Raw genomic sequence first — 23,250 nt, 5'->3', positions numbered from 1 at the left:
TACATTAAGAGTGGGTGTGAGGGTGTGGGTGTGTGGATGTTGGTGAGAACAAAACTGGAGCATTCCCGTTCACGTAGATGCCGTCTGGGCAATACTACGCTACAGGTTACCGGTTGCGCAAAGTCCCGCTCAGAGAGGATCTGGATCACTTAACTTTCCCTTCATTAGGCCATTTGGACGCGATGAACGTGAAAGTGCACTATTTTAATTATTCCACTGTTCCCCGTACCGAACTGTGAATATACGTCAACCGCGCCTTTGCATAAACGGACGGAACAGACGCATAACTGAATAAATCACCCTGGGTTTGGGGGAACTCTAACAGGCCCCGCTCACCGTCTCGTGGTTCCTGCTGGAGAACAGTTCAAGCTTTTATCGCATCACCTCCTTACATAAACGTGCGCGTCCCCAGGTGCTCGGTTTGCTCGGTTTGCTCGCTCGCCAGCGCCCACACAACACTCTTCTCCGCATTTGAAACGTCCTCGTTTGCGCTCTTCCTCCTACTCGGCGACGAGCTGAATCACACTCCGAGGGTCCCACTCCGGCGTTGTTGAGCGGGGTAGGCCCTTTGCCATGCCACGGGGCTTCCCTGCAAAAAGCAATGCGAACATTGCACAAGACTAACTGGGGCCAGACTGGGGAATGGCCAGTAAACACACGCATTGTGCAGGATCGTATCATCCGAAAGGTTAGTGTTCCAGAGATAAAAGCCTATTAACAAAAATTCGCTCACCAAATTGGACGTGACGCAAACCCCGTGGACTGGGAGCGAACTGGGAATGACGAGTAGTACCGGCATTACGCGCGTTCCGTTTGGAAGTTTTTGCGCAGCCTATTTCAGACCTGTCAGTCCGGTTATAAGAATATACTATTATAATCAAATGCCCATATTTAGCCAGTTTAATTTCCTTGTTCTAAAGCTACTGCAGGAGGTTAAACTAAATATTTAAAAATACTCTCTTGCCATAGCAGTCGTCACTAAACATTGCTAAAATGTGCTGGAAATGAAAAGCGTTCATTCATGCGCATCTTACCTTACGAGAGTGCCTGACAGTGGATGGCCTTTAACACTTAGTGTGTGTTGCTCTCTGCACACCCACACACACATCTATTCCCATATCACATGTAGATAACAGCCTAAAGCCTTTTGTATTGGCTCCACTGGAACGAAATCCAGCGCCTGATGTCTCTTCAGCTGCGTATTTTAGCGCTCCATTCTGTCCAAACCGATTCATTGCATTTTCAAGAATCCATAGTTATGTTTCAAATAAGAAAACGTAACGGTCTTCAAATGGTTCTGATTTTATAGCGTCCTAAGATATAAGTGCGTCTCCTTTGATAGGTGAGAGTGTTTGGAAAGATAATGGCCTGAGGCGAGATGGCACAAGCCTGCTCTTGGCAGTCTAACTGACCCCTCTGTACTGTTCATATTCCTATCGGTGGAGGTCGCCAGCTGAACTGGATGGAGGAAGCCTGCGAGGGTGCGTTACCTCTCCTCTCAAGTCCGCTGTCGATCTGATCTAGAGGAGAGAGGGGGGGGGGGGGGAAAGGAAAAATCGACGCCCACCCAATGCTGCTCCGACTCACTTTCCACCGAGCGCTTCAAAATGGCGGCAGCTTCTTCCATCCAGCCGCCGACAGTGCTTGCAATAAACCAGGGAAATTCACCTTCCCCAGACTCTGACAGCCCCGAAAGCCGCCAGGAGGAAGACGCGACGTCCGAGGGGACCATCCTCCGAGATCTGCCCGATTTGGATCCCGAGGAAATCGAGAGAAGGCTGGAGAAAACTCGCAGGGAGCTGAGCAACAGGAGGAAAATCCTCATTAAGAACCTGCCACAGGACGCAAGCAACCAGGTACTGATCTTTTCATACGACTGGGCAAAAAAAGAAAAAAGAAAGTTCCACCGTCTTGCCTATTTATAAAGGAAAGTTTTTTTAAACTTGACTTTCGCTCATTTTTAAATTAGCTGGTTCTAGTAGTTTCATAAGACATTTATATACTTTATTCCCAGTTCATGTGAACGGAATGCGTTACCAACTACCAAATGATTCCGAATAGAAGCGACATGGCATAGAATGAACAGCCCTCCAGACGCACTATAAAGGAAATATATTTTTGGCAAAGTATGATAGCCTGTAAGTTGGTGAATAATGTTCCGTTTACGCGAAGCTTGCAGCCTACTTTAAATAACCGCACCTGTATATTTCAAATTGTGACTTAGAAGAAGCGCAGCAGAAATGTTACCCCTTTCGTGGGGAGCGCACAAGTTGTTTATGAGCTAACCGCTATAGGCACGCAAATCGTTTAATCCTCTTCGGGTTAATAATCATAACAGAAACACTGTCGTTTTCTGCAAATGAGCGTAAAGCTGCGAGCACCTTCCACAGAAACTTTCTTTAGCACGTTACCTTTTTTTCCCCGCTGGCTGCGGCCGAATAAATATCACACAGAGCTTTTAAATGGCTTCTGGTGACTGTCACGGCGCATAAGAAAGAGAGGAAAAACACAGGTTGATGCGATTCGCCTTTAGTGCACCCTTGCAGAATGGGCTTTTTCATACTCGACTAAAATGTAGTTATGTGGTGAGAGCGAGCAATGATGAGTCGATCCGTTCATCTTTACGCCAAAAGGAGACGCAGCCCGGGCGGTTGGTATCAGTTTTACGCGTTTTAAGCGTTGACACGGGATTATTCTAAAGACAACTACATTTTAAGTGAAGATATTCCGAAATAGACTAATACACCGATCGTCAGATTGTAATTGGGTAGAGATGGAGATGAAGTGTGTGTGTGTTGGTAACACGTTTGAGCTGCAAGGATTTTCCCATCCTTGAAACAGAAGCAAGAGAGGAAGATGTTCATACCTAACGCGGTGAGGCGGCTGGCTGAGGAATTTCCCACAGAGTTTTTCCTCCACATTATTAGTGTCAGTAAACATGATGGATGCTGCGGGCCTTGAGCAAAGAGTAATATTTCTAGAGTCGGAGACAGCTCTGTGCTAATGGTGTCCGGGGCGCCGATAGTTCTCTGTCTCTTGCAGTCAGGTAAGACAGACGGATGCAGCGATGCAGACGTTAGTGCTGGAGGAGCGTGTGTAAACCCAGTGTGTGACATCTTTTAGGACATGGCTATAATACTCAGTACGTTTCCGATTGTGTGTGATATTCAGGTTAAGTTTGCGTGTTTACTTTGCTGCTACGAACCAAGAGTTCCTTGGAATCCAAATATATATTTCGCCGGAATACATGATGGATGCTTGTGTCGCAGTTACCAGACCGAACCAATCTAGTAAAGAATACAAAACCGTTGTTATAAGCATACAGAGATTTTACAACTCTTGAAAACCGCCGAGTCAGATATGCGCCCCAAACACGTTCTTTCAATTTCCTTTATCTGCCTTGTTACCCCAAGATAGTGATATGCACTCACACAACACGTTGTGGACAGAGGGTTTATCGGGTTTGGTCCACTGATCCCAGGCTGGCTATGAAATTATTAGTTGCTCTGAAGTTGTGGTTTTTTTTTAATTTAAATAAAGACCGTAAGGGGACATTAATCTCAGTGGCTGCATCGATTTCCCCCTTATCCTGACTCTGAAAATACTGCGATGTTTGTGCACTCTGAGCCGTGCGACCACAAAGCGCCGTGCGCTCTTTATTTGAAAGGAGTCCTTCAGGGAGAGCACAGTCTGGCCTTCCTCGTGTGTTAGAGTGTGTGTGTGTGTGTGTGTGTGTGTGTGTTGGAACAGGTGACAACAGTCCTTTTGCTCTTCGGAAGCCCCCTCGGTCTGTTTTTACTTAAAGAATAAACAGTAGTTTAGTCAGGCGGCACAACTGCTCAACATCTACTCTTATGTCACTCTTGTACTCTGTGACATTAGCCGTGGTTCTCGGTCCTATATACGTTTCTGTTTTCCCTATTACAACACCTCATTACATTCACAGGCTTATTGACAAGCTTTCCATAAGATTAGTTGGGGGTGTTAATACAGGCAGATGATGTATGTGAAATGACAACTAATCTCTGTAGGATTGGCCCATGCCACATAGGCTTCAAGTTTTACAAGTTTCCTTAGCAATGGCATGTATGCTACTTATCCACAGGCTCTATCAAAAATTGCTGCTGTAATGTTCTTTATATCCAAAATGTTCTGTTTCTTTCTGTTTCTCTCTCTCTCTCTCTCTCTCTCTCTCTCTCTCTCTCTCTCTCTCTCTCTCTCTCTCTCATGCTTTCTCTCATCACTGTCACTTTATTTCATTCTCATTCTCTCTCGTTCTTAAATTTCTGATGATGGAATTAAAACAGCTTTGCAATCTTTAGTGCTCTACCAGTCACATAATGTAAATAAATCTAATGCAGAATGATTGGGTACATTGTGTCCTCGAGAACATTTAGGAGGATGTAAAATTCCCTTTCACTTCTGTGCTAACATATCCTGCCCCAGAAGCAAATGATTTGACTCTGAATAGTTATATGTGGGTCCTTACCGATATAATCTATTCACAGTGTGATGGAGGGTTTAAACCGCACAGAGCCAGCACTGTGGGTTGTTAGCTGAGCTCACGTTGGTGCCACAGCCGTGCTAGACTGCTCGAGCCCGATAGACGACTCTCCTTTTTAGCAACGTGACGAAAACACAAGCACCCAATGATCCTAAAGCTGGGCTGTAAACAGCCGTGCTCACCGAAGCCAAACGTTGGCAAGAGTGCATCGGGAAGCCACCGTGTGCTCGGGTTGCTTGTGAAATGGCTCTCTGTGTCTCCTGGCTTCAGCTTTGCCTTTTGCAAAACTAGAGTAAGTGCAAGATACCTGTGTGCGAAACACCTGATTAAATCCCTCCGGCAGGCTGCAAAGGCTATGACCAGTAATGTGTGTGTGTGTGTGTGCAGGTCACAGTAGAGGGGCAGACATATTAACCCAGTGAAAGAAACTCTTTCCATTCTTCCAGATGCTGGGTTGAAATCGCTGCAGGGTGATTACACTTTAATAGCAGCTTGTACATACAGTACAGACACACCCTCACACTGGTGAGCAGAACCCCCCTGACATGTAATCCGTATCCACGTGCTTGGCTGTTCTCTCCACCAGCCTCGCGGCCCATTTAAGGGCCATTAGAGCGCGCGCAGTGCAGCGCAGCTGGGCTGAGACTATGCCACAGCTGAGGCAGGCTTTATTGTGTCGGGGAGTCTCGGCGGCTCTGATTAGAGATCGAGGGCGAGCGCTCCCTGCTCTCTGGGAGGGCTTAGAAAGTGAATTACCGAAGACTAGGCTCCATTGACTGTCAGACAGGATGTGAGAAAGGGCAGAAATGAATTTACGTACTTAACCGGTTTGCGAGATTGGGAGTTAAGAGCTTAGCATTTGGGTTTCACATGGTCGTGGGCCATATTTGGATGGCGGTGTGTTCGGCTCTTCGACGTGACGCCATATGCGTCGGGGAACCATTTGCGTGGAATTTTGTTATCAGAAATGTGCGACAAAGGACCAGTGATTTCACAACGTTGGCGACGCCTGGGTGGGATTTTGCCACAGGGATGGAAGCGTTTGAGCTGGGAGGACTGTGAGAGGAGGCACTCTTTTTCCACAGCTACTCTTCCAATCTCCCTCGGAGCAGGGCGGCAGGGAAGAGCTGCATGCATCACACGAGGCACAGCTCAACGCCGCGTCTCCTTGTATTCAAGCCGCTTTTGAGTCAGTACTGGGGTGTTGTGACATTCAAGTGCATCGTAGTACATTTCGCGCATGTGTGATAAAGCTAGCTAAATTTGCAAACCAAACTGGATGCATTTACATCTTTTATGAAGAGATGGAGAGAGAGCCTCAGTTTCACTTGCTTCCCTGATGGAACAACAATGCCTCCAGTGCTGCCGTAATGGGACACCAGTGGGCTCACACTCCTCTCAGTTATCCGCAGAAGGAGACAGGGAGTACACGAAAACCTAAGCCAGCCAGGACAGCCATCCCCAGGCCTCTGACCCCTGCACCTCTTTCGATAATGGCATGACTGAAATGAAGCCAGTCAGGAATAACGTAATGCATTATTACGTTAATACTGTGGGTTGATACTACCCAGGCTAGTAGCTCCTAGCTGCTAGACACTACAGAACTCTCTCACACACAAGCACGTAGTAGATGTGACAGCCATGCCTGGTCTGTGACCTTAAAAGGTAGGAGGAAGAGACTTTGTGGGTGTGTGTGTGAGTGGGTGAAAGTGCCTACGCTCATGCATGCAAGTGATAAAGATCTGCAGCACACAGAGGAACCTGCATTTAATGAAGTGTGTTTTAACAGGATGCCTCATTTACATATTCACACCACTGGGACTGTGTTGTTGTTTTTTTTTTTAATATTTCTTCATTATGGCTCAGTTGTGTTTGTGCATATTTGCAATTACTCGTGTGTTTGTGTGTGTGTGTGTGTGTGTGTGTATACGTGTGTGTGTTGGGCAGGCTACAGGTCATAAAGGAGAACATTAGGAAGAGCAAACAGTTCAGACACTTGAGGCCTCTTCTAGTTAGGGCTGGAAGATTTCGTGTCCTGAGGTCAAGTGTGTTTGCCAGACTTCTGTTGGGAAGTCTTCTCATCACACACCCCCCACCCAAACACACACACACGCACGCACGCACTTGAAGTGAACATGACACGTCAGCTGCTGTGCAAAACTGAGTCGTCTGCCAAACTGTGATTCTTTCCTATACTGCTTTTGTGAAAGAACTACAACATTATGACTTTATTATTAAAACACAAATGAAGTTTAAAAGTGGGTTTTATTGTATTTCATGACCGTCGTTCAAAGGTTTGTCTAGCTTGTTTTAATGCCTTCCTGGAACCCCAATTGCACTATTCTTTGTCTTTCAGATTGTCTTAAATTGAAACTTCTGCCAAATAAAGTCTCCACAGTATATATTTTATATATACTGTATAAAACCAATTTAAAAATCCTTAACACCTATAAATATACATCAGTATATATGATATTCCATATGGCAGAATCCATAAGGCACTCATCCCTAATCCTAAATAGTTCATCCATATATACTTACATCTCCATAACCTAATAAATATGCAGTTGCGTCTTACTTCGCGATACATGATATGTTGTGAAATTGAAACCTGTTATTTATTTATGTCTTTTGAATGTTATCCATGATGTATACCATTTGGGATTACACCTATTTCAAATGATTTATTTTATGTCTCAGTTCTGCTGTTATACTGTGTCAAGACATTAACTTTTAGTCTCTCTCTCTTTCTCTCTCTCGTGTATTTCAACAGGAGGTACATGATATTCTGCGCGAGTACGAGCTCAAGTACTGTTTTGTGGACAGGAATAAAGGAACAGGTAATTGCTCTTTTTCAGTCGTCCTACAGCTCTTGTGTTTCTAATGGATCTCTATATTCTGAAATCGCTCCGTCTCAGACATCAAAACACTGCACATAGAGCTCCCAGTCTGCCCACGCCATCTGACCCCAGCCGCGCCGCTGTGAGGTCCGCGGCCCCGGGGGTCAGACGAGTGCTCAATGAGAACCGCTTCATCGTGCGCTCAGGTCGCACCTTGATTGTTGGAAACACCCAAACGTCTGCGGAAGCGTAATCTTGGCTGTTGTGTAATACACACGTTTCTGAAGTCTGCGTGCGACTCTTTCCTTCCTATTTATTTGTTTAATACCAGTACTTCTCTCTTATTTATTTATTTGTTTGTTTGTTCACTCTGTTCGCCTATTTTAAAGCCTTATTTTGCGGGAACAGCTGTAGACGGAGCGCTGCAGTGTCGCGAGCACGCCTGTGACTGCAGATGCCGCAGAGTGCAGCCTACCTCTTCCTCATGCTCTCACGGCAGGGAGCCCTGACTCGAGCAGACGCTGGCCTCCCAGGGGCCTGTATCGGCTGCCCACACGATTAGCAGTATTTGCACGGTAACTGGGCCCTCCTACAAAGAGCCGTGGCGCTCTGAAATATCAGGAGCCCCTAAAACTGCCGGTCACATAGCAGGCATTCCTGCAGCCTCTAATCGGTCATGTTTTGGAGATGAAGGTGAAACCCTATGATCTCGTAGCCCATCGTCTCCCGTCTCACCAGCTGGGGCTCTGGTGTCATTGTTGAAAGAGTACCAGGCCTAGCTGTGAGCTCCACTGGAGCGCTGGTATACATTCTTCCTCTGTAATAGAGTGCCAAGAGCGGTTTATGACCTACCTGTGCAGGGTTAAAATGTCAAAAAGATGAAAACCGTCCCAGTGAGGAGTTAAAGAGTGCCCTCTAAAATAGGACAGATATTGGACTGGCGCTAAAGGTCAGAGAGGACTTATCAACAGAGAAGAGACGGAGAATGAAACAGAATGGCAGCAGTAGGGCTGAGAAACACAGAGGGATCGGATATTCGAGGCAGAAAGAGTCCTTACCTGCTTGGAGCAGAAGCGTGTTCTGATATTCCCAAAGCTGTCGAGTACCAGGAAGGAATTCTCCTACTTCTCCTCCACTGCATGTCATTGTTATAGGGCGCGGGTTCACGGACACTCTTTGGCTAGTGTGTTCCGGCCGGTTAATGGCCTGCCAACGAGGGCTTCCTTTCGCATCACAGATAGTGCCAATGCATGCTCACATTTCAACCCATCAGTCTCCACGCGCCGCTGACTGACCTCGGCGCTTGGAAACGTCCATCACCGTGCTAGTGGTCCTTCTGATGCCATAGGTCCATAAGCTTGTTCATAGCATGTTTTGAACAATCTGTATAATTATTTGGTTTAATAAAATAATTACAAAATATTACCAAAAAAACTGGTGCAACCTTGATGTCACAGGCCTGGCCTGCATTATTTATGAGTATATTTCTTTGTATGTTGGATCGATGGAATACAGTGGTTGAACAAAAATATTTTTGTGACTTGTTCAGTTTATGTACATATTGCATCCTTCTGTGATACTGCCTTTGCATGTGACAACAGCCAACAAGTGAACATAACGGCTTAGTGTTGGTTGCAAAACTACACCTCTTTGTTGTAACTTGCAAAAACGTATTTGGTGTAAATATTTCATTAATGTTTTTACTATTTGTCACTTCTATTTTTGAAGTGCATATTTGCATGGCTGGTGTTTTGAATGAACAGTTTGTAACAAAACCATGGAAGTATAATTCTGATCAATCAGCTTGATTTTTTTTGTGGCACAATGCATAGAAAACCTGTTCAAATCATTAACACACACGAGCAGATGAACTGAAGCTCCACACCTGTTTCAAAGTACAGACGATATACTGTGGAACAAACTAGAGACAAACCTTGACCTTCTACAGACAGCTGCCTGACTGGTGGTCTGTCTGTCACTTCCCACGATCCCCTGCTCCGTCCCCTCCAGCGTGCCAGTGCTCAACCCACAGAGGTTTAATTCCAAAAGACTTTTCCGAAGGTGGTGAAATGGTTATGCGTGTTGTGGGATTGGTTCCGCCGCTGTAAAGAGCCAGGCTGGAGGATCCCTCCCACCTTAGCAGAATTTAGAAATGTTTAGACTTCCTGGAATGGCAGTAGGCCCTGCTTGCCTCACAAGTAGAAGCGCATGTCGTGCACGCTGCTGGTAATATGGAGGCAGCCACACAGAACATTAGTTTAGGTCTCCTTAAAGGCTGCACAGCACCAGAATCAATATTTGGCTTTAATTTGTCAGGATTTAATCTTCTGCACACATGATGTAACATAACTACACAGCCATCTCTTAATCCAGAGGCTCGTCTGACCCAGTATACCCTTCTGAACTTTAACATGTTGCCTCTTCAGTGACCTTTTTCTGCAGAAGCCGTGTGCTCAGAACTAGGTGGGTGGGGGATTTGTTTATTTATTTTTTGCCGATAGTGGATTACACGGGAACTCCTCAGACAGTAGCACTTGGATTTTCTGGCATGCGGAGAATAAGATCAGCCTGGAAGGGAAGAGGCTGTTTTGAATCTTATTTTCAAATTCCAGAATTGTATGAGATGTTGGTGCTCACATTTAATGGGCCCGTGAGCCTTGGCAGAGCGAAGCTCTCTAGTTGTGAGATTTCTGCTTGTGGGAACTGTGAACGTGGCTTTCTGAAACGATGCTATGGGACGCTATCAAAAGTGAGCCTTCGCCCAGGGTCCAGTCTACTGTGACTCATCTCCATCGGGGAGCGGAACAGCCAGTGTACCACGCCACTCGACCTCCTCCAAAGACGCTCTAATTGAATTACCAGCATCAAAGGATGCTGTTGGACATGAGACGTTCCCCCACCAACTGCCTGCTCCCCATGGGAGTTTGTGCCGCTGTCATAACGTAAACCTTCTACATGAGCAGTTTACCGGAGGTGTGCATTTCTTTGAAGGAGACGGTAGATGAAGATGGATTGAACAATCTGAATTAAAGTGTGTGTGTGTATGTGTGTGTGTATGTGTGTGTGTATGTGTGTGTGTATGTGTGTGTGTATGTGTGTGTGTGAGTGTGTGTGTGAGTGTGTGTGTGAGTGTGTGTGTGAGTGTGTGTGTGTGTGTGTGTGTACGTGCGCGCGCGCACGTGCGTGTGAGTGAGAGAGAAAGAGAGAGAGAGCAACCCTTCCGGAGGGGTTTGCTCTTAAATATTGCTTCATGTTTTCAGGTAATGAAGAATATTTATCCTCTGTCCCCTGTGTAAAGTTTGCATAGAGCTTGGCTCGGCACATCCAGCACACGTGGGAGCAGATGCTGCCGTTGGCATGCAGATGTCTGTCTGTTGTTCTACCACTTAGTGTTTGCCATTAGCCTGCAGACCCACATTTCGCCATTCGCTGGGCTTTTGGAGTTTAAAAACCTGCATGTGTCAGTAGGGGAAGCTGTGATGGAATTCAGAAAGTATGTGCAGTGTTCTGGCCAGCTACTGGAATGACGATGGAAGTGGTGGGCATGGGAATCAGACGTTAACAACGGACCTTTTGTTTGGACAGCGGTGTCCGGTAATAAAGACACACGGGGACGAAGACGGCCTAGGTTAAGCCAGTGCTAACTTTGCTAGCTTTTTCCTCATGAAGAAACAGGGGACACAGTCTATTAAGAGGCTAATGGCTGGTATCAGAACTAGTCCTGTAATGGATTTGGCATCAGTATTGAATATTGTGTCCTCTCTTAGCTTGTAATGTGGTGTTTGTATGTGCTTATGAGGGATAAACCCAGTTTTTTAGCCTGGTTCAGACAAAGCTCTATTAAAGGATGTGAAGTCCAAACATGACAAATAGCTTGAATTTAGGCCTGATGTACTTTAATACAGCTGATTGAGGTTTTATGTGTTGAAATAATAATAACGACATAATAATGTTTGTGTTGATCATATACTATAATACTAAAATCATCCAGTCTAAGACATACATACAAAGTATGCGTAGACGATATGATGTCCCTGAGGATTGTGTTTAGCTAACACATTATTCTTTCATTTTCTTCTATAATTGTAATATTTGTAATTCCCTAGGATGAATAGTTCTCTGGTAAAGTTTAGATCCTTTTAAAGTTTAGATGATTATTCAGGAAGATAGCTTGCTCAACAACACAAACCTGGAATTTCAGTGACACACCAAAGAAAGCATCCAGGCAAAAGGAAAGTACTTTCTTTGATTGTAAACATCTAATGTGATGTCAGACTTTTTAAAAATCCTTCATAAGTGAACCCCTTCTTATACGGGGTTTCACTGATCTGTGGGGATTGGGGAAAGCTCTGTTTACTGCTGTGCTGCTCTGGCACAGAGGGGACACTGGACTAGACACGCTGTTCCTTTTCCGATGGGGACACTGGACTAGACACGCTGTTCCTTTCCCAATGGGGACACTGGACTAGACACGCTGTTCCTTTTCCGATGGGGACACTGGACTAGACACGCTGTTCCTTTCCCGATGGGGACACTGGACTAGACACGCTGTTCCTTTCCCGATGGGGACACTGGACTAGACACGCTGTTCCTTTTCCGATGGGGACACTGGACTAGACACGCTGTTCCTTTTCCGATGGGGACACTGGACTAGACACGCTGTTCCTTTTCCGATGGGGACACTGGACTAGACACGCTGTTCCTTTTCCGATGGGGACACTGGACTAGACACGCTGTTCCTTTCCCGATGGGGACACTGGACTAGACACGCTGTTCCTTTCCCGATGGGGACACTGGACTAGACACGCTGTTCCTTTTCCGATGGGGACACTGGACTAGACACGCTGTTCCTTTTCCGATGGGGACACTGGACTAGACACGCTGTTCCTTTTCCGATGGGGACACTGGACTAGACACGCTGTTCCTTTCCCGATGGGGACACTGGACTAGACACGCTGTTACTTTCCCGATGGGGACACTGGACTAGACACGCTGTTCCTTTCCCGATGGGGACACTGGACTAGACACGCTGTTCCTTTTCCGATGGGGACACTGGACTAGACACGCTGTTCCTTTCCCGATGGGGACACTGGACTAGACACGCTGTTCCTTTTCCGATGGGGACACTGGACTAGACACGCTGTTCCTTTCCCGGTGGGGACACTGGTCTAGACACGCTGTTCCTTTCCCGATGGGGACACTGGACTAGACACGCTGTTCCTTTCCCGATGGGGACACTGGACTAGACACGCTGTTCCTTTCCCGATGGGGACACTGGACTAGACACGCTGTTCCTGGCATTTAGGCATCCATGGTGGCTGCACTACTTCTAATAGAACAGGGCAACAGTGCCTACAACAGTGCAATGTTACTGGATTTCTCCTGAGCCTTTTTAATAGTTTTATGGAGTAATGGCTCCTCGACGCTACGTATACGGAATGAGCCTGTAATCTAATTAACACCATTAAAAAGCATTAATGCAATGTCTTCTAGGGCCAAGCATGTCGAAGCTCACCCATGTTATTGCCATGTTATGCCGTTATCGCTGTGGACCGTTAATTCAGACGTGACCTGGCAGCACTGATCTGAACTCCGATTGCTGTGTAAGACCTACAGCGTGTTTTCACTGCATGTACCGGGCTGTACGTATAATAATTGTGTATGTTTGTACATGAGTGTGAGGCAAGGTGGCTAATTGAGTGATTAGACCCTACATAATTCAGTGTAACTAGCTGTGCCATTGTTGAGAAGGTGCTGTTGCGAAGACAAGCTGGTAGCAACTGATAATGGTAACCGTGGTGATGAGGTCGTTTGTGCCCGGCATTCACACTGTGTGATGCTGGGCCAGGTTGTTCAGACTGTGACTGTGCATTGTGTGGAAATAATGATAACCAAAACACACAACAGGGAGATTTCTGTGTGGTGAAAAAATTGCGGTGCATTATATATCTGCAGACAAGTGATACCAAACCCTGAAGTTTTTTTTTTTTCTGCCATTTTATTCTGTTAATAGACAGTACAATAAAAACGGAGCTGAAATCTTGCCACTTTGTTTTCACTGGTGTGTCCCCTCCCCAGTGTGCGCTTTGAAGAGACAGCAAATATACCCCTAACCTTCAGCTTCCCTGCCACACTTGTACCCATTGCAGCATCTGATATTTCTGGACATAATGCTACCTTTAAAAAGAGCCGAGATTTGTTTTTCTACTCTAGCACACAAATCACTGAGACTTGGACATTTCTATGGCGGAAGGCAGAATCTGGAAGACCTGAGCCATTAGCTGTGTATCTGGGGATTCGTCCCATGTAGCTGACAGCACCACGCCGCTCTCTAACAGCATGGCTTACCCCGCACTGAGAGACAGAGCACAGATAACAGCTCGCTGCAGATCTCAACGGCCCGGCAAACGCACCAACCCAATGGCACATGCTGTCATCTCACGCCTCAGCTTTCGTCACGTGGGTCCTTGTTTGCTGTACGCGATTTTTAAACGACTGATTTACAGCACGGAAATTAATTGGCGTGCGAGTGTCGTACTCACCACACTCCCTGGGGGCAACTCGTCAGCTCAAATCTTGCCGCAGCAGATCCGAGAGGCTGCCTGACACTACCGACATCCGACAGCCGCAAGCAACAGTGAAACTCGCACAGGCTGCCCTCAGTCAGCTGGATGGAGGACTTACCGCGTTGCGAAGGAGAAGGCTACGGTGGTAAAGTCTCGCGGGAAAAGTCTCACACTGGAGTGTTCGTACGAATCACAATCAGGTACGGAAAAGGTCTTGCGCTGGAGTGTTTGTACGATTCGCAATCAGGTATGGAAAAAGTCTCGCGCTGGAGTGTTCGTAAGAAATCACAATCAGGTACAGAAAACGTCTTGCACTGGAGTGTTTCTATGAATCAGAATCATACGGGAAAAGTCTAGCTAGAGTGTTTGTAAGAATCAGAATCAGACACGGAAAGAGGCATGCACTGGAATGGTTGTACGAATCACAGACATGGAAAGAGGCAGGCACTGGAATGGTTGTACGAATCACAGACATGGAAAGAGGCATGCACTGGAGTGTTTGTACGAATCACAGACGTGGAAAGAGGCAGGCACTGGAGTGTTTGTACGAATCACAGACGTGGAAAGAGGCAGGCACTGGAGTGTTTGTACGAATCACAGACGTGGAAAGAGGCAGGCACTGGAGTGTTTGTACGAATCACAGATGTGGAAAGAGGCATGCACTGGAATGGTTGTACGAATCACAGACATGGAAAGAGGCAGGCACTGGAGTGTTTGTACGAATCACAGACGTGGAAAGAGGCAGGCACTGGAGTGTTTGTGCGAATCACAGACGTGGAAAGAGGCATGCACTGGAATGTTTGTACGAATCACAGACGTGGAAAGAGGCATGCACTGGAGTGTTTGTACGAATCACAGACGTGGAAAGAGGCAGGCACTGGAGTGTTTGTACGAATCACAGACGTCGAAAGAGGCAGGCACTGGAGTGTTTGTACGAATCACAGACGTGGAAAGAGGCATGCACTGGAATGGTTGTACGAATCACAGACATGGAAAGAGGCAGGCACTGGAGTGTTTGTACGAATCACAGACGTGGAAAGAGGCAGGCACTGGAGTGTTTGTACGAATCACAGACGTGGAAAGAGGCAGGCACTGGAATGGTTGTACGAATCACAGACGTGGAAAGAGGCATGCACTGGAGTGTTTGTACGAATCACAGACGTGGAAAGAGGCATGCACTGGAGTGTTTGTACGAATCACAGACGTGGAAAGAGGCATGCACTGGAATGGTTGTACGAATCACAGACGTGGAAAGAGGCAGGCACTGGAGTGTTTGTACGAATCACAGACGTGGAAAGAGGCATGCACTGGAGTGTTTGTGTGAATCACAATCAGATATACACAACGACAGAGAATGCACATGCACAGGCACTCAATGAGCGCGTGCGGACACAGGAGTGTGACGAGAGTGATGAAGATCGATGCGGGGGAAGGGAGCGGGTCCATTAGCAGCGAGGGGGTGTCGTCTTCTTGTGGTCGGAGAGGGGCTTTTTACAGGAGCGTGTGGGAGTCGCTGCCGGGCTCACTGAGCACTTCAGTCGGCTGACTGATGCAGGGAAAACAGAAGGGGATCATCATTAATTGATTCAGTGGCAAGAATGGGAATGGGAGGCAGACCAGGAGCCCACACACACGTGCGCACACATGCATCTATACGCTTGCATGCATAGGCAGCAGGATAAAGGCCAGAGTACTTACTGTGAGTCATGTCTGGTAAAGAGCACAGTATATTCAAATGTTCAGGCTGCATTGCTCAGGTCCACAACTGCTCCATTACCGGAGAGCTTCACCCAGTCTTTTAATGAGTCTTTGTGGCTGTTACTCGTGGTGTGTGTGTTATTTTGAGTCTCTGTTCTTGTGTCATTTGATATGGATTTCAGTCTGCACTTGTTATTTATTAGATTTTTCCTGCAGGTTTTTTGCGGTGTTAAACACAGCAAGCCTTATGTGTTTGATGATATGCATGTGACAATATAAAATTGTAACCCTGATCCCGACAGACACCGAGACACTGAGATCTTTCACTAGGCAGAGAGACTGGCCATTTAAGCAGCGCGTCCTCATTCTCATGTGTATTTTGTCTGTGGCCCATAAAGATCGTGGTGGCTGTAGCTTTGCGCCTTTAACCCACTGTGTGCCAGTACATGCGAGCGCTCCCGAAGATCTCAAGTGAAATTCATGTTCCAACAGAAGGCATCTTTCAAGATAGCATCTGCGGTACCTGACTGCATAAACCAAATGTCTGGAGTGAAGTATGCATTTACCCACGGTCTCCGTACAGAGGACAGGCGCGCCCGAGGATGAAAGGCTGCATCTTGTCATGTTCACCTTTCATCTTCATGTCTATTGTTTTTTTTGTTTGTTTGTTTGTTTTGGTTTTTTTGCTTCACGTGTTTTCAGCGCTAGCTGGCATGCCTCTGTGGAACAGGTGGAGGATTAAAGGAGTCTGTGTAGACTGTGGGTGTGTGGGTGGGTCCGCGTGTGTCCATTACAGAAATGACAGAAAGGATGTCAGAAATGATGAGATCAACTAGTTAAAACCTGTAGGCTGTGTGTATGCGTAGGCTAAGGATAAACTAGTGATTTGACGGGATGCATTATGTGACTGTCTGCTGGGGATGTGGGTGGGCGCATGGATAGGTGTGTGTGTTGGGGGGGGGCGGTCGTGTGTGATTCAGTGTTTGTGTGTCTGGATGAGGGCGTGGGTGCGTCTGTGTGCATAGATGTGCGTGTGGGTGGGGCTGTGGGTGTAGGGCGGTAGTGGATTCTGATAGGGTTTCCCTGGTAATTGACGTGCCGTAAAGCAGCAGGTGGCGGTGTTTGTGTTCGGCTAGCAGCGGTTACAGCAGTGGGGAGGACACTCTGTCAAATCGCCGCCTAAAGCGCAGACAGCGGGCCCAGCCCGGCCCTGCCCCCCGTCTGGCAACGACACCCAGCCCCCGTCGGAGCCTACGCAGCCGCCGCCGCGGCGCCCCGGACCTCGTCATGGCGCGTTGTGGGCCGAAGCGGCTCAAAAGCAGAGCGTTCCGCGTCCGTTTGACGGCACAGTTGGCAGTAATGATGTTTGGCGGCCCCGTAGGAAGACGGCGGGACACGGACGCATTGTTCCCGAGATCCATTAAGGAGAGGGAATGCAAAATCTTCGTGTTTTACATGCAGTGATCTTTCACACCCTGCCTTAATGAGCGCTGATGAGCTTTAACGAGCTCCATTGTTCACGGTGTCAGAACAGCTCATTTGTATGTCACCGAGAGGTGGGTGAGACTCTGCTAATACTAGGATGATACAAGCTTAGCAGGCTTCGGAAATCCTAAAAGAAAATGTCAATGTTTTTCGCCAGAAACATCCCCCCACCACCACCACCACCTTTCACAGTGTTTTAAAGTGCCTTTGGTGGTTGCTACATGAAATGCATGCTTATAAAATAAAATACATGAAAGAATCCTCTCGTATGCTCCCGCGGAGCATCAAATGAGACAGCAAAATTGCTCTTAGCAACAGTAATGTGCTGCTATTTCAGCAGCGGGGTATTCATAACAGTTGTGCTTTTATTTCCATTTGAGGGAAAGATCTGATAAAGAACAGAATGCACATTTTCCTAGAACTGAAAGTTGCAGGTCGTAATGCTTCGCTGGCTTCTGCTGAAAAAATATGAAATTCTGCATGTGAACAAGCAATTGCGTGTAGGAACACAGCTAACTGAAACCAGCATCGCCAGAATATTAACTATTAAACTAATAGGTATATAACATTTTTGTGCAAATAGTGGTCTCTTAATTTGTTAAACATCTAATTCAAAATTCATAACCAGAGGACAAGATGTGTAAACTTAAATTAAAAATCTTTACATGCTTGCAGTCGTACTGGACTGTTTTGAACCCAGGACACTCCAGTTCTACGCCCCACGGCAAACAAACTGCTCAGATACTGTGAAGCCCGCAGAGATAATTCACTATAAATGTTGCAAAAGCATTGGAATTCCCCACTAATAAGCTTAACAAGCGCAGCAGAATAAGTAATGAATAATTAAATGAAGACCGCAAAAGGGAGTCGGGCCGAAGTTACAAACCGGCACAGCAGAGTCATAATGATTTGGGGTTCAGAGAAACGCGATGTCACCTGCTGTCATGGTGGGTCAGAAACAGACCCGTCCTGGCCCTCGTCATCGACAGGCCCTGGGAACAGAGGCAGGGATGCTTCATGTTTCGCGGGTGATTTCCACCCCAGAAAGGCCCCAGCAGTTCTCGTCGAAGCCTCTTGGCAGAAGAATTATAAGGCGCTTCAGTGAATTTTCTTCCTCCCCCTTGCTTGCTGTAGCAAAAGAGAAAAAGTAGTAATAATTGTCTTTTAGACAAAGGCTATAATCAAGTCTCTTTTGTGATTTAAAAATGGCCTTCTCGAGCCTGTCACCAGCAAATTGCTGTGAATTATAAGATTATTGTGTAAGATATTTGAGAAGCTTTGTGCAAGCTCCATTTTCTTTGTCAAATTTTATATATATATATATATATATATATATATATATATATATATATATATATATACACACATATACACACACACACACACACACACACACACACAAAAACCTCCAGCTAAGCTACATTCCTTGTCATTTGCTCCCAGGTCTCTGAACATTCTGAAATGTCTGTGTTGTAAGAGGCGTAAGGAGGAAGCTGTGGGTTTGTGGAGTGGCAGCGCAGACCAGAGGGATGAATGCAGTGTGTTGGAAGACACCAAAGTATTTAAGGATTAAGTACTAGAAACGGGATGTGTGTGCAGGGCCGTTTCAAAGCACTTGCTGCTATATTTGCAGTGGCCGAAAAGGGATTGTTAGCACTCCAAATGAAACATTCACTTAAATATCGGCGTCGGTGGCAGGAAGCGAATTAATTTGGGGTTGTGGGGGACTGTTTGGGGGATATGCTGAACATTTGTTCATTTCATTGTTCATTTCGAGGGGAGACATTCTGAATAGCATCCTACACCCGATCTGGGGGGAACAGCCTCTCGATGAGTTAATGTATTCATGCTTTTCGTAGTTAAACCCAGAGGTAGTTGTTTTTGTTTATTGTTGGATGTTGGTGTTGTTGCCGTGACGTTGTTCAGTAATTACTCCTGTTCAGCGTGTTTCCATTTGACTGTCATTCCCTGGTCGATTATACGCATATTAATGTTTATCTGTGTCTTGTCTGTGTCCCGCCAGCCTTTGTAACTCTCCTAAACGGTGACCAAGCGCAGGATGCCATCCGCTCGCTGCACCAAACGTCCGTGCGTGGCCGCGACATCAGCGTCCATCTGCAGCCCACCGACTCGCTGCTGTGCATCACCAACCTGCCTTACACCTTCACGGCCGCACAGTTCCAGGAGCTGGTGCGCTCCTACGGGAACATCGAGCGCTGCTTCCTGGTCTACAGCGAGCTGACGGGCCACTCCAAGGGCTACGGCTTCGTGGAGTACATGAAGAAGGACTCGGCGTCGCGGGCTCGCTCCGACCTGCTGGGCCGGCCGCGGGGCGACCGCGCGCTCATGGTGCAGTGGACGGATGTGAACCAGCTCACGCTCGCTGAGCACCTGCACTCCAGGTGCCTGTGCGTGGACCGGCTGCCCGCAGACTTCAATGACTCGGAAGAGCTGGCGCGCATCTTCTCGGAACGCTACAAGCCCGTCTTCTGCCAGGTGAGCTCCAGGCAGGAGGGGCCGATTATGTTTAGGGACTTAAGCTTGACAGACGTGGATAAAATAAAATTTTTTTAAAAGACCACGGGGTTAAGGGAGAAACGCGGCGCCCGCCTTCCCACGGAGACGTGGATTTCACAATTATGCGTGCTCTAATGGAGGGAAGAATGTCATGAGACGAAGCTCGAGTGTTTTCTTGCTGCAGTTTGCCAGTGTCAAATTGTGTGCATTAGGAAGAGAATGGGTGTTTCTCTCTCCTAATTCTTGAGAGTTGTGTGTGTGTGTGTGTGTGTGTGTGTGTGTGTGTGTGTGTGTGTGTGTGTGTGTGTGTGTGTGTGTATGTGTGTATGTGTGTGTGTGCACGCGCGCCCGTACATGCATGTCATATCACACTCTCTCAGACTCATAGAGAAGTGCGTATTATCTGAGAGGGGTTTTAGAGGTCAGCCATCGTGCCCTGACACAGCGACGAGGACTACAGCTGAAATGTTAGATGCCTCTTTGCTTCTCTTTTAGTGTGTTAACATGAGGGCATATTGGAGCCTTTCTCTACCCAGCTGGCAAATCAATACCGCTTCCCGAAACTCCCCCCAGTTTTAGCCATGACGCCGAATCAGGTCTTCTCAGCCTGCGCCCCTAATCAGAACCATTTAAAACCTAAAAGCTAAAACTGATCTTCGGTCAGCTTCCTCAGCACACTCACACAGGTCACGGTTGCACAGAGCTCGGTCTTATACACCCACACCTTCCTCACGCCAACAGCTTCACGGCTACAAACAAGAAAGCCAAGAACAATGATTCAGCATTTTTTTTTTTGGTCTCTTTGAGACGTGCGATGAAATGGTGAGCGAGGCAGAGGTAAGGTTGTTAGAATAGATAATTGTCTTATTAATATTCATTAGGTCAGTGGTTCTCGTGGTCTAATGATAGCAGTTCCCAGCTCCTGAAATTCTAGATGGGAGTAGTGAAATTTGAGAGGAGGCTTAGTCAACTGACCTTATCGTGTTCAACACTGTATGGCACTACTGGTACGCTGCAGCTGCTCGAAAATCGGCCTTAAAGTGAAAGTGGAACGTTGTGTGCGTGTTCGGGCGGATAAACAGCGTGACTCGCACCATCTCCGTCCGTTCTGCCAGTGGTCAGGGCTGACGTCCAAGCTCTCTCACGCATCTCTTCCACTTGTACCGGAGAAGTCGCGCGGTTGCTGTCCTGGCCCGTGCAGACGCTCCAGCTGCTCTGTGTACTGCTCTTGGCAGTCTGCCACGTTTGTTACATTTGTGGGACTGGAGTAGGCAGGTCACCCGTGACACACAAGGGTGGTGTGTCTGTCAGCGGCATGATGCTCAGGCCAGGCTAGCAGTTCAGCGCAGGGGTGCACAGGTAGCCAGGCGTGCATGCACAGAGGTATTAGCCAGGCATTTGCATACTCATGTCTGCTTCCTAGTTTCTGTTCATCATGTGGTTTCAGGCTGATAATTTGAAGCGAGATTATGTTGGGTTGCTTCCCCTTTTGCGCAACTATATTAATATCTTTCTCTCCCTCTCACACACTCAATCACACACACACACACACACACTCACACTCACTCACACACACACACAATCACACACTCACTCACACACACACAATCACACACTCACTCACACACACACACACACACACACACACACACACACACTCACACACACACACACACACACACACACTCACTCACACACACACTCACTCACACACACTCACACTCACACACACACACACACACACACACACACACACACACACACACACACACACACACACACACACACACACACCTCCAGTCTCCAATGGCATCAAATGCTTCATTTCTTTGTCCAGATGTGAATGTTCTGTCAATCTAGGGCGTTGACCTTTGTTTGTCTTTCCCTTAATAGTTTCAAAGGTGCACGTTCGCATGCGCGCACACACACACACACACACACACACACACACACAAAACACAGTTTCATTTCCCATGTTTCAAATGCTGTACAGGATACGATATCTATAGGCATTAATAGAAGAATTTATGCACAAATCATTTTATCTTAGCAGTCATGAATGTTTAATAATATGAAAATTATAATATTAATTAATATTGATCCTCTAATATTCAAGTGTTTTGATTTTTATGTCATTAAATTATTCATTACCACATTTGATTTATGATGTAATATGCACAAATGTTTAAGAGCAGACTGTAATGGGGATAGATGTTGAAGCCCCGTATCGCTTGTTTTGTTGATGACTCTGCTCACTGAGGGAGCTGTTTCACTCTGATGAGCTGTGAACCTTCTTAGAGCTCTCCAGAGCAGGGGAGGATGCACCACGTCATGTCCCAGTCTGTATTTGAGAGACTTTTCAAAATAAATACCATGGGCAGCTATAGTGAAATGACATACACAGACTGCCAAGGACAGTGGTGTGTGCGTGCGTGCGCAGTAAGGCACCTATTCTTTAGGGTCTTGCACTAGCCCAGGCCAGGAGTACCCTCAGAATAGAGCCAGAACATGCACACAGACCTTTCATGAGAAGCTGGAAAGTGCAAAGAGCCCTCCTTTCCCAGAATGCATCTCCGAGTCCTGATTTACCTCAAAATGTCAGCAGTTTCCCGCAGCCTGGGGTCTGGAGCGTGGAACGTGCGTCTGTGCGCGTGCGTGTGTGCGTGCGGTTGTTGGTATATTGATTTTCTTGCTTTAAGGTCGGCAGGGGCAGTCCGTGCGGACCTTTTCAGTGTGAGGTATCCGGCGGGAGGAGGCACCACGCGCCTCCCTGCCCCTCCCTGTACCTCAGCGTGGGCACGCCCACCGAGGCCTCCCCGTGGCAGGGCACACAAAGGCTTCTGTCTGTCTCTAATAAGCGTGCTTGTGTATCTGTGTCTTCTCTGCCCTGGAATGGGAAATGATCAGGAGACAGAAAGGAGGCCGTGATGGGCACGTTTGGGGCCCTTTCTCCCTCGTCTCACCCATCCTCTCTCATCAGCACTCTGTCACCCCTCTGATCTCTTCCTCCTCTGTCTCATGTCTCCCTCATCTCTCCCTTCACCCAATCGTCACTCGCATCCGTCTTGCGCAGCTTACCGTGGAAGCCGAGGCAGATTTAAGCGTCCTTCTCTTTTATCTCTCCCCGTCTCTCTCTGTCTCACCCTCCGTCTCACTCTCTTATTCATCATTCCCTCGTTCCTTTTCTGTGCGGCTTTTTTTTTTTTTTTTTTTGTTATCGTCATTTGGAACAGTAGATGATGTGTGAGATGGGACAAATGCTGAATATCTGAAACTGAAACAGTGCCTGGGTGTGTCTTGTGTCCCTTACAAGGTGGACTCCCCCTCTGGTAATTTTGCCTGTTCGCTGCTTTCTGTTCATCACAGACACGCACACCTGCTCCACACTCTAACACTCATAACACATGTAAATGTTTCTTATTCTATATTTAGATTTTTTTATACAGCACCTGTCTGTTAGAGTTGGTTTCAAATTAGCTAACTGCTCACTAATGCGTGTCTGTTTGTCTCTGTGTGTGTATGTGTCTCTGTGTCTCTCTCTGTGTGTGTGTGCATGTTGGTTTCTGCGTCTGTTCACGCTTCACCCTCCCCTGACCTTTACCCAGCTCCAGTGTATCTCTCCCTTACTTTAGCCCTCTCT

General features: G+C 47.0%; 1 protein-coding gene across 1 annotated transcript in view; it reads left to right on the top strand.

The window, feature by feature from the left end:
• The first annotated feature begins 1,476 nt into the window (after nt 1-1,476).
• The window catches only part of raver2 (ribonucleoprotein, PTB-binding 2), a 39,555-nt gene continuing 17,781 nt past the window's right edge, over nt 1,477-23,250 (top strand). Inside the window, exons 1-3 of the mRNA XM_027032024.3 lie at nt 1,477-1,856; nt 7,278-7,344; nt 19,117-19,589. Coding sequence (XP_026887825.2) covers nt 1,608-1,856; nt 7,278-7,344; nt 19,117-19,589 — 789 coding nt within the window. The 5' untranslated portion in view covers nt 1,477-1,607. The remainder of the gene's footprint in view (nt 1,857-7,277; nt 7,345-19,116; nt 19,590-23,250) is intronic.

Source organism: Electrophorus electricus, chromosome 7, assembly GCF_041902795.1.
Source record: "Electrophorus electricus isolate QZ-2024a chromosome 7, ASM4190279v1, whole genome shotgun sequence".
NCBI classification, from domain to species: Eukaryota; Metazoa; Chordata; class Actinopteri; order Gymnotiformes; family Gymnotidae; genus Electrophorus; species Electrophorus electricus.
This window is presented reverse-complemented; position numbering and strand designations above follow the sequence as displayed.